At 41.3% G+C, this 23,159-nt stretch overlaps 1 protein-coding gene across 1 annotated transcript; it reads left to right on the forward strand.

The window, feature by feature from the left end:
• The first annotated feature begins 178 nt into the window (after positions 1-178).
• Positions 179-18,108, forward strand: LOC137295152 (protein crumbs-like). The gene is made up of 14 exons (XM_067826477.1): positions 179-261; positions 517-550; positions 1,196-1,281; positions 2,336-2,407; positions 4,886-5,027; positions 6,897-7,074; positions 8,737-8,851; positions 10,902-11,076; positions 11,829-11,973; positions 12,824-13,181; positions 14,199-14,733; positions 15,567-15,707; positions 16,889-17,043; positions 17,786-18,108. The coding sequence occupies exons 1-14, from the start codon at positions 229-231 to the stop codon at positions 17,969-17,971; spliced, it is 2,355 nt and encodes a 784-aa protein (XP_067682578.1). The 5' UTR covers positions 179-228; the 3' UTR covers positions 17,972-18,108.
• Positions 18,109-23,159: the final 5,051 nt, after the last annotated feature.

A 23,159-nucleotide genomic window follows, 5' to 3' on the forward strand; every position in this document is an offset into this window, starting at 1 on the left:
CAATATTCAAAGCGAACATATATTTCAAAGACGTATCTCATACCATAAAATTTACAACAACCCTTCTTTCAAATTTCCATTCTATAGTTTGAGAACACACGAAACACTGATTTCAGAAAGGTATATGTTATCTAGATACTGTCATTTTATCTGAAGACCTTCTATTCTGACCTCTCCTGCGTCAGTCACGATAAGCTAGGAAACACACACGTAGACATATCGTCAGCCATGGCAGCTGTTACTACTGTGACAGTGGCTCAGGTGAGTCTATTGAATGAATCAGATGAACATATACCAAATATACATATGGTAGCAACAATGACGTCATCATCTAGAAACCGATTGATACCATAACTATTGCCTTAGTACATTACTACCAGAATTGTCACTATTGTCAACGGGTCACGTACACAAACCTAAAGAGAACACCAGATAAGACGTAAACCAGATTGCAGTCTCATAGCAATGTTTTCGTGTTTGGAATTATTACAGATGCAAGTATTTTATTTATTGTAGGTCATTCTCGTGTTTTTCATGGGTCAAAGCAAAGGTTTGTATATAGTCAGCTGATCTGTACGTCACTTCATTAAAGCATTAATGGAAAGTAGACACTGGGGCATTGCCATTTTGCCCATCCCAAGGAATGGTTTCATATTCTGCGTGATGTTATCAGTCCTTCTCAGTGGTCTAGAGGTGTCCTGGTCGTGTTCTGGATGATGGGGCGAAAATTGGACTCGAAGCCAAAACACTGATTGGTATCCATGACAATTCAGGCACTATACCGTCTGAATAGTCAAGCCACACAGACACACACACATGCATAAAAGACGAACCTGTCCAAATGGAATAAGACGTTTCCTTAACGAAATTTATTGCACGAGTTCTGTGGATGAGATGACATACACCTTTATCAATACATCATTCTGGGTATCACAACAAATATGTTCAATAAAACAAACGGAAAACAAATTATTCTGTAATAGCAAATGAAGAGGTGTTTCTTGACATTGGATGTGTATGGAACACATAAAGATCATTGCGGCTTCAGGACCGCTCGAAACAAACAGAACTCCAAAAGTGAGAGAACGCGATAAGGCAGGAATGCAACTGTTTACCAATATTTCATTGCGAACATGGGGAGAGTTTCGTCTCCTTTATAGGAAACTTGTGAAACTGATGTTACGTTGCATTTCAGCTGCTTCATCGTTGTATTGCCGGAGCTGCGTGGATGCCTACAACCCGGCTTCCTGCACAAACATACGCTCATGTAAAGAAAATCAAGTAAAGATATTAATTATCACACGTGAGATGCATGGTAGATTAAGATAGGAAATGTTTCTTTTAAATCAGATCTTAAGGTCCGTATTGATCTGACTCACCCTCATATATTCACCACGGGTGAAGCCCATTTTCTGGTGTCCACCAACGGAAATGTTCCATCAATCTAAACTCACTCACCCACTCACTCACCCAAGATGTGTGAGCTTCCGACTAGAACTGGATTTGAAATCATAATACATAGCTTTTTAAGCTGTCATCAAATGGCATGAAACCGATGCATACTCGTACTTTAGCTTTTGTACCTTTGGTAGCCGACACCAGGTGTCCTCGGATTTACAACGTTCCATTCATATAATGCCCACGGCTATTACACCTTTTACGTCTGTCATACAGACCCTGAAACAAATATACGCAATTGCAAGAGAGTCCACGTAAGTCTATAATGAGTTTTGCAAATGAAGAAAGTTTCCTGTCACCTTATATTCCTTTTTTAACATTTGACAACGATTTTTCTGTGAAATATGTTTATTTAAGAGAGGAAATTTCAGTTTAGCCAAGTGAAACCAGCTTCGGCAGATCATCGAAGCAAGTAACTACCTATCGTTGGCGTGTATTTCAATATAAAGTCCGTCACTTTGTCTCAGAGTTCAGGCTTACAGATGTCTGGATGTGCATCAATTTAATGCTTCGAATGAAATGTTTGGAAAGTAGTGGGGTTTGCGGCGTGTCTTCAGTTGTGACGTTGGGAGTTTTTGGTGTTGGTGCTTTTCATATTGTTAAGCTAGGTAAGAGGAGTTTCTCGGTAATTATATAGAAGACCACAGTTAGAATCGCAAGTGTCAGTGATTTTACCTGATTATTAACATCAGGTTACCAGGTATATTTCACGAAACACACTGTCATGGTGTAATAAGTTAGCAACAGTCTCACTTAGGGACACTTTTCATTTGCTATATGTACAGGTCTAAATTCTCATCTAAAATCTGTAATGACACATTCAAATACATTTCGATTTGTATACACTGACACCTGTCTCGAATGTATTATTTACCAGCTGTGTTCCACAAGAGAAATGCGGAGTCTCAGTGGGGACGTTGTCTACACACTTGGATGCGACGACAGTGACGTGAGTAATTAAAACATACTAAGGTGTTTCTTAGTGGATTTGGACCACCCGAACGTGAAACTAACGTTTCCTGTGTAATTATTACACTTTCTTCGTGAATACAAACTATCACGACGATGGCGATGATGATGGTGATGATGATGATGGTAATGTTGACGTCGGAGAGGTGCTTGTGAGAGTGCTGAGATAATGATGATGTCGTTGGGGGTGGTGATGGTAGTGTTGAGATGAGGAGGAGGAGGAGAAAGAGGAGGAGGAGGGGGATGAGGAGGAGGAGGAGGGGAGAAAGGAGGAGAGGAGGAGGGAGAAAGAGGAGGGGGAGGGGGAGGATGGGGGGCAGGAGGAGGAGGGGAGGAGGGGGAGGGGGATTAGGAGGAAAGGACAAGGAGGAGAAGGACAAGGGGTAGAGGGAGGAGGACTAGGGGGAGGGGGAGGAGGAGGGGGAAGAGGAAGCGGAGGAGAAGGAGGAGGAGGGGAGAAGGAGGGGAGGAGGAGGAGGAGGATTAGATCGGTGAGTGGTTGTGGTAGAGGTGAGATGGTGATGGTGATGATGTCGGTGGGTGGTTGTGGTAGAGGTGAGATGGTGATGGTGATGATGTCGGTGGGTGGTTGTGGTAGAGGTGAGATGGTGATGGTGATGATGTCGGAGGGTGGTTGTGGTAGAGGTGAGATGATGATGGTGATGATGTCGGAGGGTGGTTGTGGTAGAGGTGAGATGGTGATGGTGATGATGTCGGAGGGTGGTTGTGGTAGAGGTGAGATGGTGATGGTGATGATGTCGGAGGGTGGTTGTGGTAGAGGTGAGATGGTGATGGTGATGATGTCGGAGGGTGGTTGTGGTAGAGGTGAGATGGTGATGGTGATGATGTCGGAGGGTGGTTGTGGTAGAGGTGAGATGGTGATGGTGATGATGTCGGAGGGTGGTTGTGGTAGAGGTGAGATGGTGATGGTGATGATGTCGGAGGGTGGTTGTGGTAGAGGTGAGATGGTGATGGTGATGATGTCGGAGGGTGGTTGTGGTAGTGATGACATGATGATGGTGATGATGTCGGTGGGTGGTTGTGGTAGAGGTGAGATGGTGATGGTGATGATGTCGGTGGGTGGTTGTGGTAGAGGTGAGATGGTGATGGTGATGATGTCGGAGGGTGGTTGTGGTAGAGGTGAGATGGTGATGGTGATGATGTCGGAGGGTGGTTGTGGTAGAGGTGAGATGGTGATGGTGATGATGTCGGTGGGTGGTTGTGGTAGAGGTGAGATGGTGATGGTGATGATGTCGGAGGGTGGTTGTGGTAGAGGTGAGATGGTGATGGTGATGATGTCGGAGGGTGGTTGTGGTAGAGGTGAGATGGTGATGGTGATGATGTCGGAGGGTGGTTGTGGTAGAGGTGAGATGGTGATGGTGATGATGTCGGAGGGTGGTTGTGGTAGAGGTGAGATGGTGATGGTGATGATGTCGGTGGGTGGTTGTGGTAGAGGTGAGATGGTGATGGTGATGATGTCGGTGGGTGGTTGTGGTAGTGATGACATGATGATGGTGATGATGTCGGTGGGTGGATGTGGTAGAGGTGAGATGGTGATGGTGATGATGTCGGTGGGTGGTTGTGGTAGAGGTGAGATGGTGATGGTGATGATGTCGGAGGGTGGTTGTGGTAGAGGTGAGATGGTGATGGTGATGATGTCGGAGGGTGGTTGTGGTAGAGGTGAGATGGCGATGGTGATGATGTCGGTGGGTGGTTGTGGTAGTGATGACATGATGATGGTGATGATGTCGGTGGGTGGTTGTGGTAGAGGTGAGATGGTGATGGTGATGATGTCGGTGGGTGGTTGTGGTAGAGGTGAGATGGTGATGGTGATGATGTCGGTGGGTGGTTGTGGTAGAGGTGAGATGGTGATGGTGATGATGTCGGAGGGTGGTTGTGGTAGAGGTGAGATGATGATGGTGATGATGTCGGAGGGTGGTTGTGGTAGAGGTGAGATGGTGATGGTGATGATGTCGGAGGGTGGTTGTGGTAGAGGTGAGATGATGATGGTGATGATGTCGGAGGGTGGTTGTGGTAGAGGTGAGATGGTGATGGTGATGATGTCGGAGGGTGGTTGTGGTAGAGGTGAGATGGTGATGGTGATGATGTCGGAGGGTGGTTGTGGTAGAGGTGAGATGATGATGGTGATGATGTCGGAGGGTGGTTGTGGTAGAGGTGAGATGGTGATGGTGATGATGTCGGAGGGTGGTTGTGGTAGAGGTGAGATGGTGATGGTGATGATGTCGGAGGGTGGTTGTGGTAGAGGTGAGATGGTGATGGTGATGATGTCGGAGGGTGGTTGTGGTAGAGGTGAGATGGTGAGGAACTATTACAAGGGCCGAGGCTCAAAATTGGAATTGTCACACACATACTTAATTTAAACAAAGCGACTGCTGTTTTACAAACATTTCAGCACAGATGACCGTAATGCTATTTACTACCGCCTTTACTCCTGTAGGTATGTAGGTCGACTATGCCGGGTTTTGTCATCGGACGACGTGCAGCCTCTGCTTGTTTTCAATGCTGCGGGACTAATGAATGCAACGCTGGGCTGTGTGCTTATCAACCGTCAACAACACCACACACTAGCCTTCCTGTTGGTAATGTAGATATTTCTAAGATGCACTGTACACTATTACTGATACTATCAACACACTAACCTTCTTGTCAATAATGTAAATCTTTCTAATGTACTCTGTACGCATATATTGATAAACTCAACACATAAGACTTCCTATAGATTGATTGTACATTGATAATTATGGTACACTACCCTTCCTGTTGGTTATGTGAATATATAGCTTACGCTGTACAATAAACTTGATACACTCCACACTAGCTTTCCTACAGCTTATGTGAATAGCCTAGATTGTACAGTATTCTTGTTAACACTCAACACGCTAGCCTGCCTACAGCTTATGTGAATAGCCGAGATTGTACAGTATTCTTGTTAACACTCAACACGCTAGCCTGCCTACAGCGTATGTGAATAGCCTAGATTGTACAGTATTCTTGTTAACACTCAACACGCTAGCCTGCCTACAGCGTATGTGAATAGCCTAGATTGTACAGTATTCTTGTTAACACTCAACACGCTAGCCTGCCTACAGCTTATGTGAATAGCCTAGATTGTACAGTATTCTTGTTAACACTCAACACGCTAGCCTGCCTACAGCTTATGTGAATAGCCTAGATTGTACAGTATTCTTGTTAACACTCAACACGCTAGCCTGCCTACAGCTTATGTGTATATAATTAACGTAATTGTACAGAAATCGTAATACAATAAATAACGGTACGGATACCCTAGTGACGACACGGATACCCTAACGACAATATAGATATATCTTACATAATTGTGCAGTAACCGTAATATACTCAACATTTTAGCCTTCCTCTTGGTACTGCAGACACATGAAACATTCATTGTACAATTGCATTGGCACACTCAAGACAGCAGCCTTTCTACTGGTACTGCCAGACACTTCTATCGTAATTGTACAATATTCTTGATACACGCAACACCGTAGCCTTCATATGCAGATATATTAAACTACATTGTACAATAATCTTGATGCACTCAACAAAGTAGTTTTCATAGTGGCAATGCAGATATATCTGATCTACATTGTACCATAATTTTGATTCACTCAACAAAGAAGTCTTCATAGTGGCAATACAGATCTGACCTACATTGTACAATAATCTTGATACAATATACAAAACTGCCTTCCCTGTGGTATCCCATGAACATTGTAAGTTATTCAGGGAATATAAACAATCCACAGAGGGCATGTTCCCCTCGTATCCAGCGAACAACTTAAAATGTACGTTAGATATGTTTTCATTACTTTATAATGAAGCCGAAGGGCGAGGGGAACACAAACAGAGAGCAAGGGGCCAGCTGACAATTTACTTATCTCACCGATAATTTTGAAAGGTGTGACAAACGTATATGGGATCATAATAAGGAATAAGCAACAGGTCAAACACTACTAACTCAAAGTACCAAACGTATTCCCACTTTTCGGTATTTCCAGCGGGTAACATAGAAAATGTTACTCGCTTGTAATAAGGGCACATTCACTGGCCCAGCCTATCGAAAAGCGGCATTTATCTGTGAGGTAAGATAATAATCTTCCTGCACTCAATACATTAGCATTCTAAGTGGCGATGCAGAAAAATACTTTCAATGTTTTTAACCTCCGTAACAGTCATCCCACGTTTTGTTAAAAGGAAACTTCAGCGGGCATAGGGTGTTTTGCATAAATACGAAGGGTGGTTTAGTCGAGAATGTTGCTATTTTGCAGGGTGTTGTACATATAATTCTAGGATGCATATTTTGTTTTGAAATTGCACATAAATCCTACAATTTTGCATTCGTTTTGAGATAATCAGTTGATCAAAATTAACTTTAACTGAGTCATCTCTTATGTGACCATGACCAAATCACTTTTTATTTCCCATAGGTGTCGTTGATCACTGCAAGTCGAACCCTTGTAAGAACGGCGGATCCTGCTTTGAGAGGGTGGATGGTTTCGTGTGTGAGTGCACGGCCGGGTTCACGGGTCTTCACTGCGATATTACGGATATGTGTGCTTCGAATCCCTGTCTGCATGGAGGCAAATGCCTCGATACTAAAACAAGGTACAGTTAAACCCTGTTGTGTCGAACCCATCAGGACAATGGAAAAGTTCGATCTATCCAAGTGTTCGACACATAAGCCAGCATAGAAATAATGATTAATATAAGGAAACCCGAAGAGAGAGGGATCAGTTCGACACAACTGAGAATTCGTCTCATTGACTTCTAGGGTTCGAATGAAGGTGGAAGTCACTTAGAACAAGCATATGGATCACGACTTCTTTAACTTTAGAGTACGAATGATTCATACTTAAAACGATGCAAGAACCTGTATCGAAACGTCGTGCTCTAGAATTAAAGAAGATGTCGTCCAGATATACTTGCTCTATCTCACTTAATGTTGTCTTGTGTTTAATGTCTACCCTTTCACACCAAAGACTCTGCAGACCTATTCTAGACAAGGTCCATCTGTAACATGCAGTCTTATCGGTTAAGCCGACCATGCTGAACAGCAACGTCCGGAGACATAAGGCTGTGCACTGCAGACATATCTCGGAAACTTTTTACAACGAAACGGGACGTCACACTGTTCTCCGTCACTGTTTAATGGGAGTGTATGGATATTTAAAGCAAATAGTGAGTGAGTGAGTTTAGTTTTACGCCGCTTTTAGCAATATTCCAGCAATATCACGGCGGGGGACACCAGAAAATGGGCTTCACACATTGTACCCATGTGAGGAATCGAACCCGGGTTGTCGACGTGACGAGCGGACGCTTTAACCACTAGGCTACCCCACCGCCCCTAAAGCAAATAGAGGACGTCTGTATATTCTCATGTTTACAGCCCGGGGATACACTAAACACTCCCCTAGACATAACACCAATGTGAAATTGGTTACAGTCAGGCTGAATTCGTTTGAAGCCGTTTGAAGCTCTTTGATGCGTGTAGATGGTATTAGAATGCAACGGATTTGATGTATATTATACTTGGTTGTTTGTAATAGAGATTTACAAAAGAACAGGATTTCACAGTAATAAGAAATCGTGAAAACGACAAAATGTCTGTCTCCCATACTGAAGAGCAAATGAAAATGAAACGAAATCTCAAGAAAGTAAGCGTTCGTGTTTATGTCTTCTATCTGAAAACGTGACTAAAACAGAGTTTGCTGTTCAGTGTATGTAAAGACAAGGACACACATTTCTTCATATTTTCAGTGATTAACTGCCTCAGACGTGCCACTGTGATACATTTTGAATGCTATCAAAATCTAAAATTTTGTAGAATTATTCTTTAACTTTCGACCGATTCAAGGTGCTATATGATGTATCAAAATTGAGAGACTGTCAGTTGGAAATTTGTAAATATGTAAATACGTAAATTTTGAGAAGACAAGAACACATATTTCCTTATGGTTTCAGTGATTCACTGCATCAGATGTGCAACGGTGTATTAGATGATATTACATTAAATTCATTATAAACATTTTGAATTTTATCAAAATCTAACACTCTGTAGAACTATTCGTCAACGGTCGACCAATTGAAGGTGGAATATGATATAGCGAAATTGAGACTATGTCCACTGAAAATTAAAGTACAAGAAAATTATTTGAGAGACAGAATTTCGTTCACCCTCCGTTCTGTGTTTCTCACCCTTGTCTAGATATCTGACTGCATTTACGATAACATTTTGTTGATTATCATGCCCTTGTGTCAACGTTCCAGCTACGTCTGTGACTGCACTGGTACTGGTTACGACGGCTTCACGTGTCATCTACCCTACGACGACTGTCAGTCACATCCCTGTCTCCACGGCGCCACGTGTGTTGATGGGTTTAAGGTATTCTTTCATCACTGCTGGATTTTTAGTTTGACGTGCTTTTGAGAAAAAATCTGGTTGATCAATTTCCTATCGAAACGTTGCATCAACGATCCTTCAACGTTAACATCAAACGACACAAACATTTCGTAAAAAAACAAGTGTTTCGAAAATAACATATTTACGTGTTAGAATTGTATCGTTATACTAAAGTAACACATGTTTCTAGGTTTTCCGTCTTTCAGAATGTGTCTGATACATGGCCATGAGATGGTATAGTGAGCGATCTGTCTAAGGCGCCGAGGTAGTAAACGAAAGGTGCCTGAATCAATCCCCAACTTGAGACAAGATGTGAAAACCTTGCAGTTAACATTACTTGCAGGCTCTTTCAGTGTTACGAGGGGATGTCAATAAGTTTTGAGCCTTGCATAGAAAAACACAAAATATTGGTATGAACCACATTTATTTTTCAACATAGTCACCCTGTGAACCAAGACACTTGTTCCATCTTTTCTGCCCGGCGCTGATGCCATCTCTGTAGATGGCGCCATTTTGGTCCTCAAACTAAGCCTCAGTAGCAGCAATAAGCTCATTATCATCCTGAAATCTACGACCACGCAAGTGTTTCTTGACATTTGGGAACAGAGGGTAATCACTTGGTGCCAGGTCTGGAGAGTAGGGGGGATGCGGCAAGATTTCGTACCTGCATTCCTGGACAGCAGCGGCTGCAACGCGAGAGGTGTGTACTGGAGCATTGTCTTGATGTAGAAGAATACCACGTCTGATCTTGCACCGGCGCTTCTCCTTGATTGACTGTCGCACTTGCCTCAACAAGTTAGCGTAATATTCCCCATTCATTGTTCTTCCTTTTGGTAAGTAATCTATGTGGATGACGCCTTTTGCTATCCCAGAAGACTGTCGCCATTACCTTCTGCACTGATCTGGAGGCTTTGAACTTTTTGGTCCTGGGAGAAGTGACATGTTTCCATTCCATGGATTCTTGTTTGCTCTCAGGATCATAGTGGTGGATTCAGGTTTCATCACAGGTTACTAACCTAAAGTGAAAATCTTCTGGATTCTTGTATCTGGTTAGCATGGAGTTGCTTATGGTGACCCTTATTTGCTTCATTTCATCTGTGAGCATTCTTGGCTCCCATCTTGCGCACACCTTAGACATGACGAGATTTTCATGAAGAATTGTCTCGATGGATCCGTGTGAAATGCCTGTGGTCTCCTCTAACTCGTGGAGTGTGATTCCACGATTTTCCAGCACAAGTCTGTGCACTCTGTCAATGTTTTCCTGACTTGTTGTTGGGCGACCTGGACAGGGGTCATCTTCAACACTCTCTCTACCATGCTTAAATTCATTGACCCATCGTTTGATGGTAGCAGATGAAGGGGAAGACTTCCCATAAACTGCTGAAAGCCTTTCTTCAATGTTCTTCGCCGAGTTTCCTTCAAGAACTAAAAACTTAATTACTGCTCCATACTCAATTTTATTCATTTTCACTGTCGTGAGGGGGGGGGGGGTGTTCTCTTTCTGTCAATGCGAGCTGTTCAATCACTTCTGAGAGTAGGATACCAAAACTTATATATCACATCAGCTACACCCCAAGGTTCAATGTCGTACCATAGGCTGTGACACCTGGGTATGAAAAATGCTCAAGGCTCAAAACTTATTGACATCCCCTCGTATCACAACCCCTAGTGCGCAGTACACAATCCTATGCACTCAGAAGAATTGCATTCATTCGACGATAGGTGACCAGATGGTACGAGTACGCGCAGACACCTGAGAACAGTAATGTGCAGTATTACTGGACAAAATACTGTGACCATATGTCCCAGTTCACCCAGCTCCAAATGGGTGCCTTGTGAGGTTACGACTGTGTGACAACTCGCTGCACCTAACAATCATCATCATCAACATCATCATCTTCTTCTTCATCATCATCATCTTCTTCATCATCCATGAGTTTTTGTACTTCAAGATGGTTTATTGTACATATGGCCTCTGGCCCGTATACATAGTGTTATAATGACTTATATCAGCACTACGTGTGAATTGCAGAATTGGACCTGCAAATGTGTTCCTGGGTTCGCTGGAAATAACTGCGAAGTAGAGCTCAGCGCATGCGTGTCTAACCCGTGTCTCCATGGAGGCACATGTGTAGACACACCTGCTGGGACGAATCCTGGTCAACTAAGCCCAGGTTTCCACTGTCAGTGTGTTGAGGGTATCGCTGGTACGTCTTACCGTCTTGCTACGTGAGTGAGCGAGTTTGTTTTAACGCCCCTTTCAACAATAATCCAGCCGCTTAAAACATACATTTTAAAGTGAAATTGCGGTTTGGAATACAACAGTGAAATACCTTAACCATTATATTGTGAATATAAACAGTAGTACAGAAATTCAGATCGAGTGAGTACGGGTAAACACCGGTTTTAGCAATGTTCCAGCAACATCCCGGAAGATGGGGGGAAAGGGATGTCATCCGCTACAATATTGCTGAAATATTGCTAAGAGAAGCGTAAAAGGTTGCCAGTTGACGCTGGACTTCATCGAATCCAGAATGAATTATGAATGTAGGTTTGACAGCACCATACTTCAGCAAGTGCTGTCCTTCTATAGTCTGTATTACTTTGACATGAAATAGACCTCACAATATCGGTCTTTGGCTTCTCTGGAACACACTGACGTCATTTTGTTTGAATATTGTTGAGTGCTGCATCAAACAAAATGCAATATTTGCAAATATGTTGCAGATATGCATGTTTTAAGTCATGAACAAAACTGTCTCTGATTCTGAAAGTTATGAGTAAATGTAGTTTTACGCTGCACTCAGCAATATTGCCCAATAATACCCAATGAAAAAACAAGTATTGTGATTACGTTTTTTCTCATTACGTCAAGGGCAGAAGTTTGATCCGCAAGTATGTCACCTCTACAATATGTACTTTTTATGAGTCCAAACTATCTCACAGCCATATGTTGCAGGTGAACGTTGTGAAAAGAACTACGACGATTGCTGGGTGAAGCCTTGTAAACACGGCACCTGCGTGGACGGCATAAACTCCTATACTTGCGACTGCACGGGTAGTGGCTACTCCGGGGTACTATGTGAACACAAGCTCACCAACCAGTAAGCATTTATCACAACGAATACATCGGTGAAGGGAAACCATTCCCAAATAACAATGAAAGCTTTCTAACAGACGCCGTAAACCCTGATGCAAAGCCCATTCCCGCCCTGATTTTACTTGAATACTGTCAAAGACGACATAACCCCACACGTATTTACTCACTGTTAACAATACAGGAAACTAAAATATCCTGTAAGTATTCTTCGACACAAGAAGATAACAGGTTCGATTAATCGATGAAATATATAATGAACATCAAGGAAAAGTAAAGATGGACGGTCATGGATGACTTACTGAAAATCATTTGAGCTCCGACATTATACAAAGACACTAAGTATCATATGCTGAAAGTTCCTAGTGTGTATTATTGCGAGAATTAGTACAAGTATGTTTTTAAAATGTTTTGAATTGAAGGTGTATCAAGTTATTATCGTTTCTGATCAGAAGAAAGATAGAATGTTTATAAATTATGGATTTATAGAATACTCCATTTCCACATGACTACGGGACATTTTTATCGCAGTACCCACATGGTCACGTGCTCCTAATTTGCTACAGCTATGTTTGGAATTGCAAGAACACAAACACACTTAGTATCATTTGAAAGGTCCTAGTGTACATGTATATTATTCACCTGAGAGACATATTCAGTTTGATTAAGAGGTTGGACGCAATACCTCACAGCAATAACACACAGCATGGGATACAAAACTTGATCATACAGATGACAAAATGCCTTTGAAATCAGCTCTGTCTGATGTGACATGTATGAAACGTCACATGCTTTGCTGTGTGTCTTCTTCGCAACAATTCTGTTCAGGTACACAGCTAAATATTTCCCATTAACAGGTGTTTGAAACATCCTTGCCAAAATGGGGGCACGTGTGTTCAAGATGGCGACGACTACCACTGTGAATGTCTTGCCTTTAAGAAGGGGTTAATAACTCACGGAGGAAAGAATTGTTCCGTACTGTTGCGGGGCTGTGAAGATGTTCATGCGTGTCAAAACGAGGCTGTTTGTGTTCCCGTTCTTCTGGATGAGACTAAAAATTTCCATGGCTACACATGTTCCTGTGCCCATGGCTTCATTGGCAAGGTCTGTGACACAACTACAATGATGACATTGTCGACCTCGAGCTTCATCAGGAAAACATACACTTCAGGTTTCAACCTCACAATGAGGTTCAGGACAGCACAGTCTAATGCGGTAAGCTGTCAAAACTTAGGACCTACATAACCTACAGAACTTCTGCAAAATCTGAATACTTCATTTGCCAATGAGTTGAACTTAAGTGTCAGGTTTTCCAATCCTGTGTTTGTTGACATCCTTTGGCATGTTTTTGTGACCGCAATCGACTTAACTCTTCTTGAAAACATAATAACACTGTTTGATACAGCTTCCTAAACCATATGCGGGACGATGTGATAGCCTGTTGGTTAAAGCGTCCACTTGCTTCAATTCAGACTGCGTCATATGTATATGGTTATGAGTCTAGCTTTACGCTGCTTGCAGCAATGTTCCAGCAATATCACGGTAGGCGACACCAGATTGCAATATTATCCCTTCAGTTACGACGCAACGTTTGCCATTTTCTTCTAAAAGGTACAAATAATCTACTAATAAAAACTGTGATGGATGTGAATACTCTGTGAGTAAAGTAAGCTTACCTCTTAAGGTTACAAGATTACGGTACATAAACCCCACCAAAGGTACCGCCACTACACATCACAATAAATGTTCATGCATTATCTGGTTATAAAATATCCCCATTCAATCATGGTTTGAAATATTTATCCCTTGTGGTTCATTACATTCAAGCAGGACATGCACTGGGGATTCGAATCCAGAATCTGAATACTTTCTTTTTTGACATTCGGGATTCAAATCCCGAATCTGAATAATTTTTTTCAGATTTGGAATGATGACAAACAGTGTCAATATACATTATTTCACCCCCTTCTAAGGTACTAGGGGCCCCTAGTAAACCTGGGTATCTTAAAAATATATACTTAGAGACAATGCAATACGATATGAAGACAATATGTATGTATGTATGTATGTATGTATGTATGTATGTATGTATGTATGTATGTATGTATGTATGTATGTATGTATGTATGTATGTATGTATGGATGGATGGATGGATGGATGGATGCATGGATGGATGCATGGATGGATGCATGTATGTAATACAGCTGGTGTTTGCTTGCTTGTCCTTTCAGGTCTTGCTGTACAATCGGGTTGGAAACACATTCGTCAGCGTTGAGATCGCCAATGGCTCTCTGTATCTGGTATCAGGCGATTCTACCGGCTACAATAACACCCAGGAAGCAATGACGTCACTTCCGCTTAGTGACTCGCACTGGCACGGTCTCAGATTGGTGTACGACGGAAATACCACCCTGTCTCTAGTGGACCCTCTATGTAACACTACTGGGGATTGCATCTTATCCTTTCCCGGCCCAACTTCCGCTAGTTCACTGAGGGAGAATTTCATTGGTCGGATTCCCGTGACTCCATGGAAACAGGATACAGTGTCCAAACAAGATTTTGATGGATGTGTGGAAGATGTGTTTTTCAACAATGATGTACTCATTCCTGATAATTATGGTGTGGCGGAGTTCCATGGCATCAACATGGGTTGCCCAGCATGCATGAGAGGGACTTGTCAACGTTTTGCCAAGTGCGAGCCGCATGGAACTTCAGACTTTCGCTGTGTCTGCATGTCTGGATCAAGCAATGGAGTATGTCTCAGTGGTAGGTTGAGCGATACCCAGCGTAGTGGATGAGTAGCAGTTCAGCCTAACTCTTTTGAACAGAAGGAGATCGAATACACACAAATCAGATTAGACTGAGAACACTTTTCAAACTGCTAACAGTCTGTAAACATATGACCCACAGCACATCTGTGACACCAAGCATTGAGGGTATATTTTCTTGTTCTTTACTATGGCTTATCAGCTCGGCGTAGGTGAATAACAAACGGTATTCAGCTCCTTAAGGTTAAGTATTAACACAATAGCAAAACTACGAGAGAAACGTACATCCGAAGCTCTGGCATCCGTGTATCATCCAGGGAAAATCTTTAGAAGGAACAGTCACAACTTCCCAATGATGGTGAGAGGCAATTAAAACAGTATAGAATAACAATTTAAATTACCAATATATCATCTTCTGTAGTTAACTGGCTTCTCCGTGCTAGTGCACTTGTAACTCCGATATTACAATGTAAATTCTTCCCCAAACTTGGATATATACCTCACAATCTTTTTTCTGTCCACCTCTTCTGTTTGACGATAGGGTAGTCCAGTGGTTAAAGCGTTCGCTTGTCACGCCGAACACCCGGGTTTGATTCCCCACATGAGTACAATGAGTCAAGTCCATTTTTTTATATTGTTGGAGTACTGCTGAAAGGGGCGTAAAACCCAACTCACTAACTATTCTGCTGTTTTGTTAACGATGTTAGAACCTACGCCAAAACGTCGCTCACCCATCTAGTCGTTGTTCACCATATAGTTTTACTTCCTTGTTCTCTGCATCTGTCTCTGCTAATCCATTCTTGCAACTGTTACCATGTTTCTGTCATCCAGATTATGGAGTGACCTGTAATTTTGATACTGATATGTGTGGATGGGTCCAGTCAACACAGGATCAATTTGACTGGACCAGGCACTCAGGTACGACGGGTTCGTCTAGCACCGGGCCATCCGGCGATCACACATCGGGATCAGGTTTGTACGGAACGTGGTTCGTCCCAACATGTAAAGTACCGTAACGTGAGTGAGTGAGTTAAAAATTGAAGTCACTTTAGCAATATTTCAACCATATCGTGACTAAAACAGTAAACACTTTATAATTTTTGTTTGTAAAACTGTCGCCAAAGGACAGTAAAACTAACCATATCACAGTCGGATATTTAATTTAAAAAATATCATGCCACGTTTCCTTAAAGTATTGAAAACAGTGTTCTTGATCTTTCAAGAAAGCAACCAAGTATGATAAAGTCTTAATGAATGTGTGACTGTATTATATACAGTATAATATTATGTTGGGGATACAGAGCTAGTTTAGGGCATGTTAGCCCATACATACTAGCGAATTTATGGTTCAGACAATGTTAACACTTCAATCGTTATCTGTGATCAGATAATCTGATAAACTAATCACAGAATGTTTCCATGTTATTTTCCATAAAAGGGCAAAATTAGACCACACCCACCAACGGACATACTCTTCCTGCGTCACAAATGTTTAATTGTGTTTCCTTTGTGGCAGTTATTTTTTTCATGTGACTATGTAGTTGAAATATTGCCACTCACTCACTCAATATGTTAATTCTACTCACCCTGGACACTTGGAGGTCTGGGATACAATTGGTCGTCAGCAATCCATGCTTCAGTGTTTAGAAACTAAGGGGATCAAGTGGTCAGGTTGGGTTGATGCCTCGTTTGTATCCGAATGGTGTAGACCGGGGCTCATAATGTACGTCAAAGATTTGTCCGGATCAGTTATTTTCAGGCCGCCGTCATACAGGTAGAAAACTGCTGCAGCAAATAAAAGCATCCCCTGATTGACTCAGTATTGTGTTCTAACTTTGTATTATTGCCCTGGGGTGTTGCATGTGGGTAATTAATGTCTTAAAAAGTCAGTGACGGGTTTACCGGTGCCGTATTTATTGAACTGACCAATCGTAACTCTGTCGCTTATCATAGGCTTACGAATATCGTAACGTTACGAACGTTTTGAGGATCGAGATGCTGGTTTCAATAACCTTTTGTGTTTTTTAGTTACATCATTTTGCCTGCGCACGTACTGGACGTACGCTAATTAAGAATGATCATCGGTGTTTACCTTTTTACCTGCATATGTTTCCACACAGAATGAAGGCAAACTAACACCAATCTTCTTTCAGGATCATATATGTACACTGAAGCATCCAGTCCGCGAACACAAGGTGACGCTGCTTCACTTATCTCTCCACAATTCGACGTCAACTCGGATATGTGTTTCCAGTTTTACGCCAACATGAACGGGAATACAATGGGCTCATTATACGTTTATCAAGAGGTACAATGCTAACGCTCTCTCCCTTAACACCCCGAACAGTCCTCAGAAATACCTGATTTAACCATTTAAATATGTGATATCACATTCTAGAAATCGGGACCCGTGAACATGTCATTGTATCCTTATTGCGCAGATCGATGCTCACGTTGTTGATCACTTTGATGTGTAGTCCAGATTTGAAAATTTATGGCGTCAAATAGCAAACAAACAAACAAACATCGTTCCACCAAATATACATTTTGTATGTTCATTTGTTTTAATATATCGGATTTGTTGATTGAGAACCATCCCGGCCATGGTCATAAGGTCAGGCAGAGAGACATGTTTTTTTTTCAACTAGCGACAGTTACACGATTCATTTTTCCAGACGGCACAGTATTCCAAGAATTCACAAAACATGTCGACAAAACATGTCGACAAAACATGTCGACAAAACATGTCGACAAAACATATTACTTAGGGTTTCGTTGGCTTTTGCTTCTGTGAAATTAATTTTGAGCATGACAATGGCAAGACTTTACAAAATGGTTTATCATCGTCCTGAATCGTAACACTCAACCTCCAAGTATAAATGTGTGAGTAAAAACCTGAAGGAATAAATGAAAGACTAAGAGAAAAATGAATGAAAGAAATAATAACTTTTGAATGAACGAACGATACTAACGAATGAAGTGATGAGAGAGAGTGAATTCAGGTTAATTACAGTATTGCTAAGTTTGGCTATCACATTTTCTTTCTCCAGTACAGCGGCCATAAGAGCACTCTTTTCTCGAAAAGTGGAAACCAGGGTTCCAGCTGGTTCCGGGTTGCTCTCAGGCTGTCACACCAGGACGACGTTCGTATTGAAATCAAGGGCACCGTCGGCAGTGGCTACTACAGCGACATGGCCATCGACGACGTCAGCCTCCTTATGGGTACATGCCCTTGAAACACAGTACAATTGCATCGAAATTTTCGATTATGTCAAAAGTTTTGTCATATGGTCATTATGCGTCCAAATCAAGTGTAAATTGTTCTTGAGGATTCACTAAGGAGTCAACAAAATAATAAATTTGGAGCAAGGAATGTTTCTTGTGTACTGTGTTTATTAAAACTATACATGTATGGTGAGTTAAAGTACCTGACACGGCGATAGGAGTTGACCGTGTGCGAAGAACATGTACAACACAAACTTCAGACATTTGGTATCATGTAATATCTATATAGATATCACACAAGTAAGGTTAAATAAAAAAGCGAAATGTTTCTCAGGAATCGGCGCGTCACTTTTATTTGTGCGCGTAACGTTTTTTATTTCCATTTAAAAACATGACTTGGTTGCGTCCCGATCATCTATTTCTCCACTATAAGAATGAGTGTCTGTAGGAACGAGTGTGACTGACTCTACTACTCATTAACACGTGCTAACCTTCCCAAACTGTACTTCAGAAAGAGAAAAAATAAATATGCGTTCCTTTCGCGTCACATTTGTTCTGTCCAAAAAATTGTAAAATGTCCTACCGCCCTCGTCACTTTTGAAAAACATATGCTCGAGGAACATTTAATTATTGCATGCAGCCGAAGTCTACAGCAATATTGCACGATTGCCAGTACCAACGTAGACCATATACAACATAACCAATCGATGGCATATAATATTCATATAACTATCGCACATGTTTCTCTACGAAGTTATTGCACTAGTCTAGACGTCAAAATAAAACTATTGTCGGAATCCTGTTTGATATAACATGAGACAATGATTAATAATTCATGACGGTAAGTTATCTCTTGCCCCAAGTGACAAGCCATACCGACGTTACCGACAGCCAAATCATGCAATTACAGATCTGAAGTGTTGGGCTCCACACTGGAAGGTCTGTTTGAGATAGTTGGACAGATTAATGGGTAAATGCTGCATTATTTATTTTCGATAAATCTGTCTTTGAGACTCATTCCGGCACTTTCAGAATGACCATTATACACAAGAGTGGCGGACTTAACACAACTCACAGTTACAATGTGTCCCAAGAACAAAAGATTATTCGTTGTTTCAAAACTCGCTTTTGTTCGTTAAAGGCACACTATCACGCCGCTCTTCCGTTATCATCGATATGTCAATTTCTCTCATTAAAACTATCAGCCCCTAACGAAGTATCACATAATTTATTCCGAAAAAAAACACATAACAGTACTGCATTAAATCGACTCACGCGTCCTCTACCGACAAATTGCTATAAGGAAAGTATTTCTTCATAATGAAATCTTAGGTAATGACCATGGAATACCCTATTGTCAATATGTTTGTCGCTGAGGACAGTATGGGGAATGCACTTGCCTTGATGGGTATTTAACATGGTGAGTGTGAGTGAGTGAGTGAGTGAATGAAGAATTAACGTCTCAGTATGTAGTAGTAAATATATAACAAGTAGTTTCTCCTACATGTTTCAATATATACCTAGCATATAATTGCGACATGTATATCATAGTTAGGAAATTCCAATTCATTTATCAAGTGGTAAATACCTAGGGATTCTGTGGTAGAGTTGTTGCAGGTAACCAAATATATGCTCGTGGATCCATAGGGTACAGATTTTATGAGTCGCGTCGGGTCTGTTTTATGTAGCGTATGTGTCCATGTATATAAATATCATTTCGGAAACTACTTGTGCATATAGATATAGATAGATAGATATAGATAGATCGAGTCTGAGCCAGACAATCCAGTGATCAACAGCATGCGCATCAATCTACGACCAAGACAGCGAGTCTCACCACAACTCCCAGCCGTTGAGACACATCTGATCAAGTGGACCTCTCACTTTGAGACACCACCCAATCACCTGTATCCTTTTTGAAAAATCATCTGTTATACAACAATAATATATGTCACACACTGCCTTCTCCAACTTTCAGAGATGGATGCCCCTGCATAGTACTAGCTCTACCCTGAAGATTACGTTTGTTGGAGTCTGCCTTTAGTTCTCTTCCGTTCCAATGTCCGTACCAATTTACTAGCTAACGTTGGGAAAATGAACACTGCTGGACTCATTCTATATATGTTTAATCCATCTAAGTGATCTCTGCACGTGACGTGAGTAGTTTCTTTGAACAATCAGCACTGCATTCATAGAAAATAAGGAGAGAAAAATAGCGACTCTTTTTTGTAGGCGTAGAATTGGTCATTTATATGAAGTGTGGTCTGGTCACGTGGTGTAATAATATTCTTTTAAGAAACGATTTGGTATTCGGCACACGTCGATTCACACGTATGTCTTCAGGAAAGAGGAAGCCGTCTACGTTTGAAAGTTGATTATTTCCCAAATTGTATTTCATTTAAAAGAATGATCACAAATTGGTCTTCCCATTTCATGTCAGAACTTTTATCACTTCATCACTTAGGTCGTTAGTGTGTCGCGAGGTCTTTATTTATGACAGCTCTAAGGACCTCAGAGAGTTCGTTCTGCTGAGAGTGAAAAGAAGATTTCTTTCTACATTCTTGTCGTCTTGAACAAAATAGTTTCATTTCACTTGATTTTCAAGACGTCGAATTGTTTTGGGTTTATCTTCTAATCCATTCCTTTCTAATCATGTAAGTGCCTCCCAAAGACAGAGAAACAAGTCAATCTGCATCACCATTATCTCCATCAATGCTGGACAGTATACCAACTGAGCAATGTAAGACCACCTCCATGTATAAATACAGATTACCAATTGCATGCTAGCACACAGGCGGTTGGATCTGAATCTACCACAAGCTTTATAAAGCTGCTATTAAACCTCTCACACTTCAGGAAGAGCAACGAAAATACCAGTACCACTATCAAGAGTAATTATTGCCTTTTGAAGCCTTGTATGACAGACTATTTTACCTGTGTGGGCGATCAACAATTTTGATCTGAAACATGGGAGAAACGTATTAGCCTCTTTTTAGTACATTTCAATCAGAAATTGCCGAACCTCAAGAGCTCAAAAGACATTCATTCCAACCAAACCTTCGCGTTTCTGCTGTAAAAACATTTCATTTCACGGCGTGGAGGACATGGTGACAAAAATCACAACATGATTCTTTCACAGCCATTAAAGTTTGAAACATGCTTCCTGATTTCTGAGTACTACCAATTACAGAAGTGAAACACCGAATACATTCCAAAGAGGTATTGAGGAAAACTTAAGTGCCTTATTTATTATATACTGATCAGCGCATGGGGACTCGCTGAATGTTGAAATCATGTGTGTTTCAGCAATGCAATCATCATCAACACATCTTTGCTACAAAGTCAACATTCTGCCTCAGTGAGTTGCTGCCTAGCTGCACCTTGGTATTGATTTCGTTCCGTCAGTAGCCATTCTGTGGTCACAGCACACAGATTTATTTAATCAGAGGTTCTGTTATGTGATTGGGGAATCAGGCAACATTGCTAATGAAATGCCAGCGTAGATCGTTAGTACAACAAACACACTTATTAACAGATTACATGGAGTGTCAACATGAGAGAAAGCACAAAATTTTCTCATTTTACAGCTAATAATGCAAGAGTTTCTCACTGATGTCTGATAAAGATTTCACTGTTTCTGCATTATGTCAGTGGAAGATACCATCAGAGGGAAGTACTGATCAAAAGGAAGAAGAATGCGTATGTTGACTGACTCAGCACATTTTTTCTCAAACTAAAACCGAAGAGGTATTGTAAAATAAAAATAATATTGTTTTCATGATATTTTTTCTAACTGACAAACCCCAGTGAAACCTTTTAATTCTTACCATCAAAGATTAACAGACATTTCACAACGGTTAGTTACAGATCTAGACTACTGTGCTTTTAAATGATATCAATAACGACATCTTTGCTGTTTGGTATATTTTTTGTTTGTCTTCATGTGAGAACTACTCTGATTGTCCATGCAGGTGAAATGACAGTAACGTTGTGATTAGTTGAACTAATGACACTATCTGGCTACGATATATTTTAGCATTTTCTACTTTGCCATGTGGATTGCGTTCACAATATCAACCACATGCATTGATCAAATACTTTGACACTTAGAATCTTCAATATATGTATAATATTGAATTACCTCGCGGCTTATTAATATAAACACATCAACCTGGATTCATTTTAGTTTAATAAATAATGATGTCTTTGGTTACATGACGTGAACCAATAACGGACGTATGTAAGATTTACATTGTGCAATCCCAATCTCTGCTAATAACATCAATATATAACCAGGTAACATTACACCACAAGGTTAACATTCTTTCTATCTGGAATCGCTTAAGCTGAGTAAAAGGTGGCATCCTACTTTGGGCACTAGATCCTTAATGTGTTTTTGTTTGACGTTGATCAGTAATCTACGAACACGACAAACCTGTTGCAAAGATCACAATGACTTCGCAGCACCCACATCAGTCATCAGTTTCAGGGTTTACCTTGTGTCTCTAATACGAGGAGACACGGTTCGACATTTGGCTGATCGTTGGGTATTGATTGCGGCGCTGCGTTTGATATTCTCATTGAAGCACGGGCGATTTTAATGCAATCAAGACTGGCATGGGAGAATGACGTCCACATGTCAGGGGGAAAACAAAGAATGGAAGTCGATTGATACGAGGAATAATGTATTCCGACAGGACCAAAGTAATTTACCACGGGCCTGTTTCTTTTACACATACTCCGATACTGCCAGTGTAAAATGCGTTTAGGCCACGGCTGAATAAAGGGTCGCATGGGTTCCCAAGTCATGGCCAAGTAAGGAAAGGTCAATGACAATTCAGATATGCCTCTCCTAGTCACGAGTTCAAATTGTGTCATAAACGTTTCCTTTTGACGAGGGATGCACACGTTTGGCATACATGGAGAATAACGTAGCAATGTATCCATTAACTACTTCCGAAATATAGTGGATAGATCATCTTCCATGGCTCATTTACCATGGCTCTCATTTTCTATTATGGATAACCCAAATACTGCCAACGTGGAATGTTTTATTGCCACGCCCCGATAAAGGATCGTATGACATAGCTAGGCAACAAAATGTCAATGATAATCTCGTTTTTATTGATTCAAATTGGGCCATAAAATTTCCTTTCGAATGAGGGATGCAAGCACTGAGTATAACTGGAGGATAACGTA

The sequence above is a fragment of the Haliotis asinina genome, chromosome 1 (assembly GCF_037392515.1).
Source record: "Haliotis asinina isolate JCU_RB_2024 chromosome 1, JCU_Hal_asi_v2, whole genome shotgun sequence".
Classification (NCBI taxonomy): domain Eukaryota; kingdom Metazoa; phylum Mollusca; class Gastropoda; order Lepetellida; family Haliotidae; genus Haliotis; species Haliotis asinina.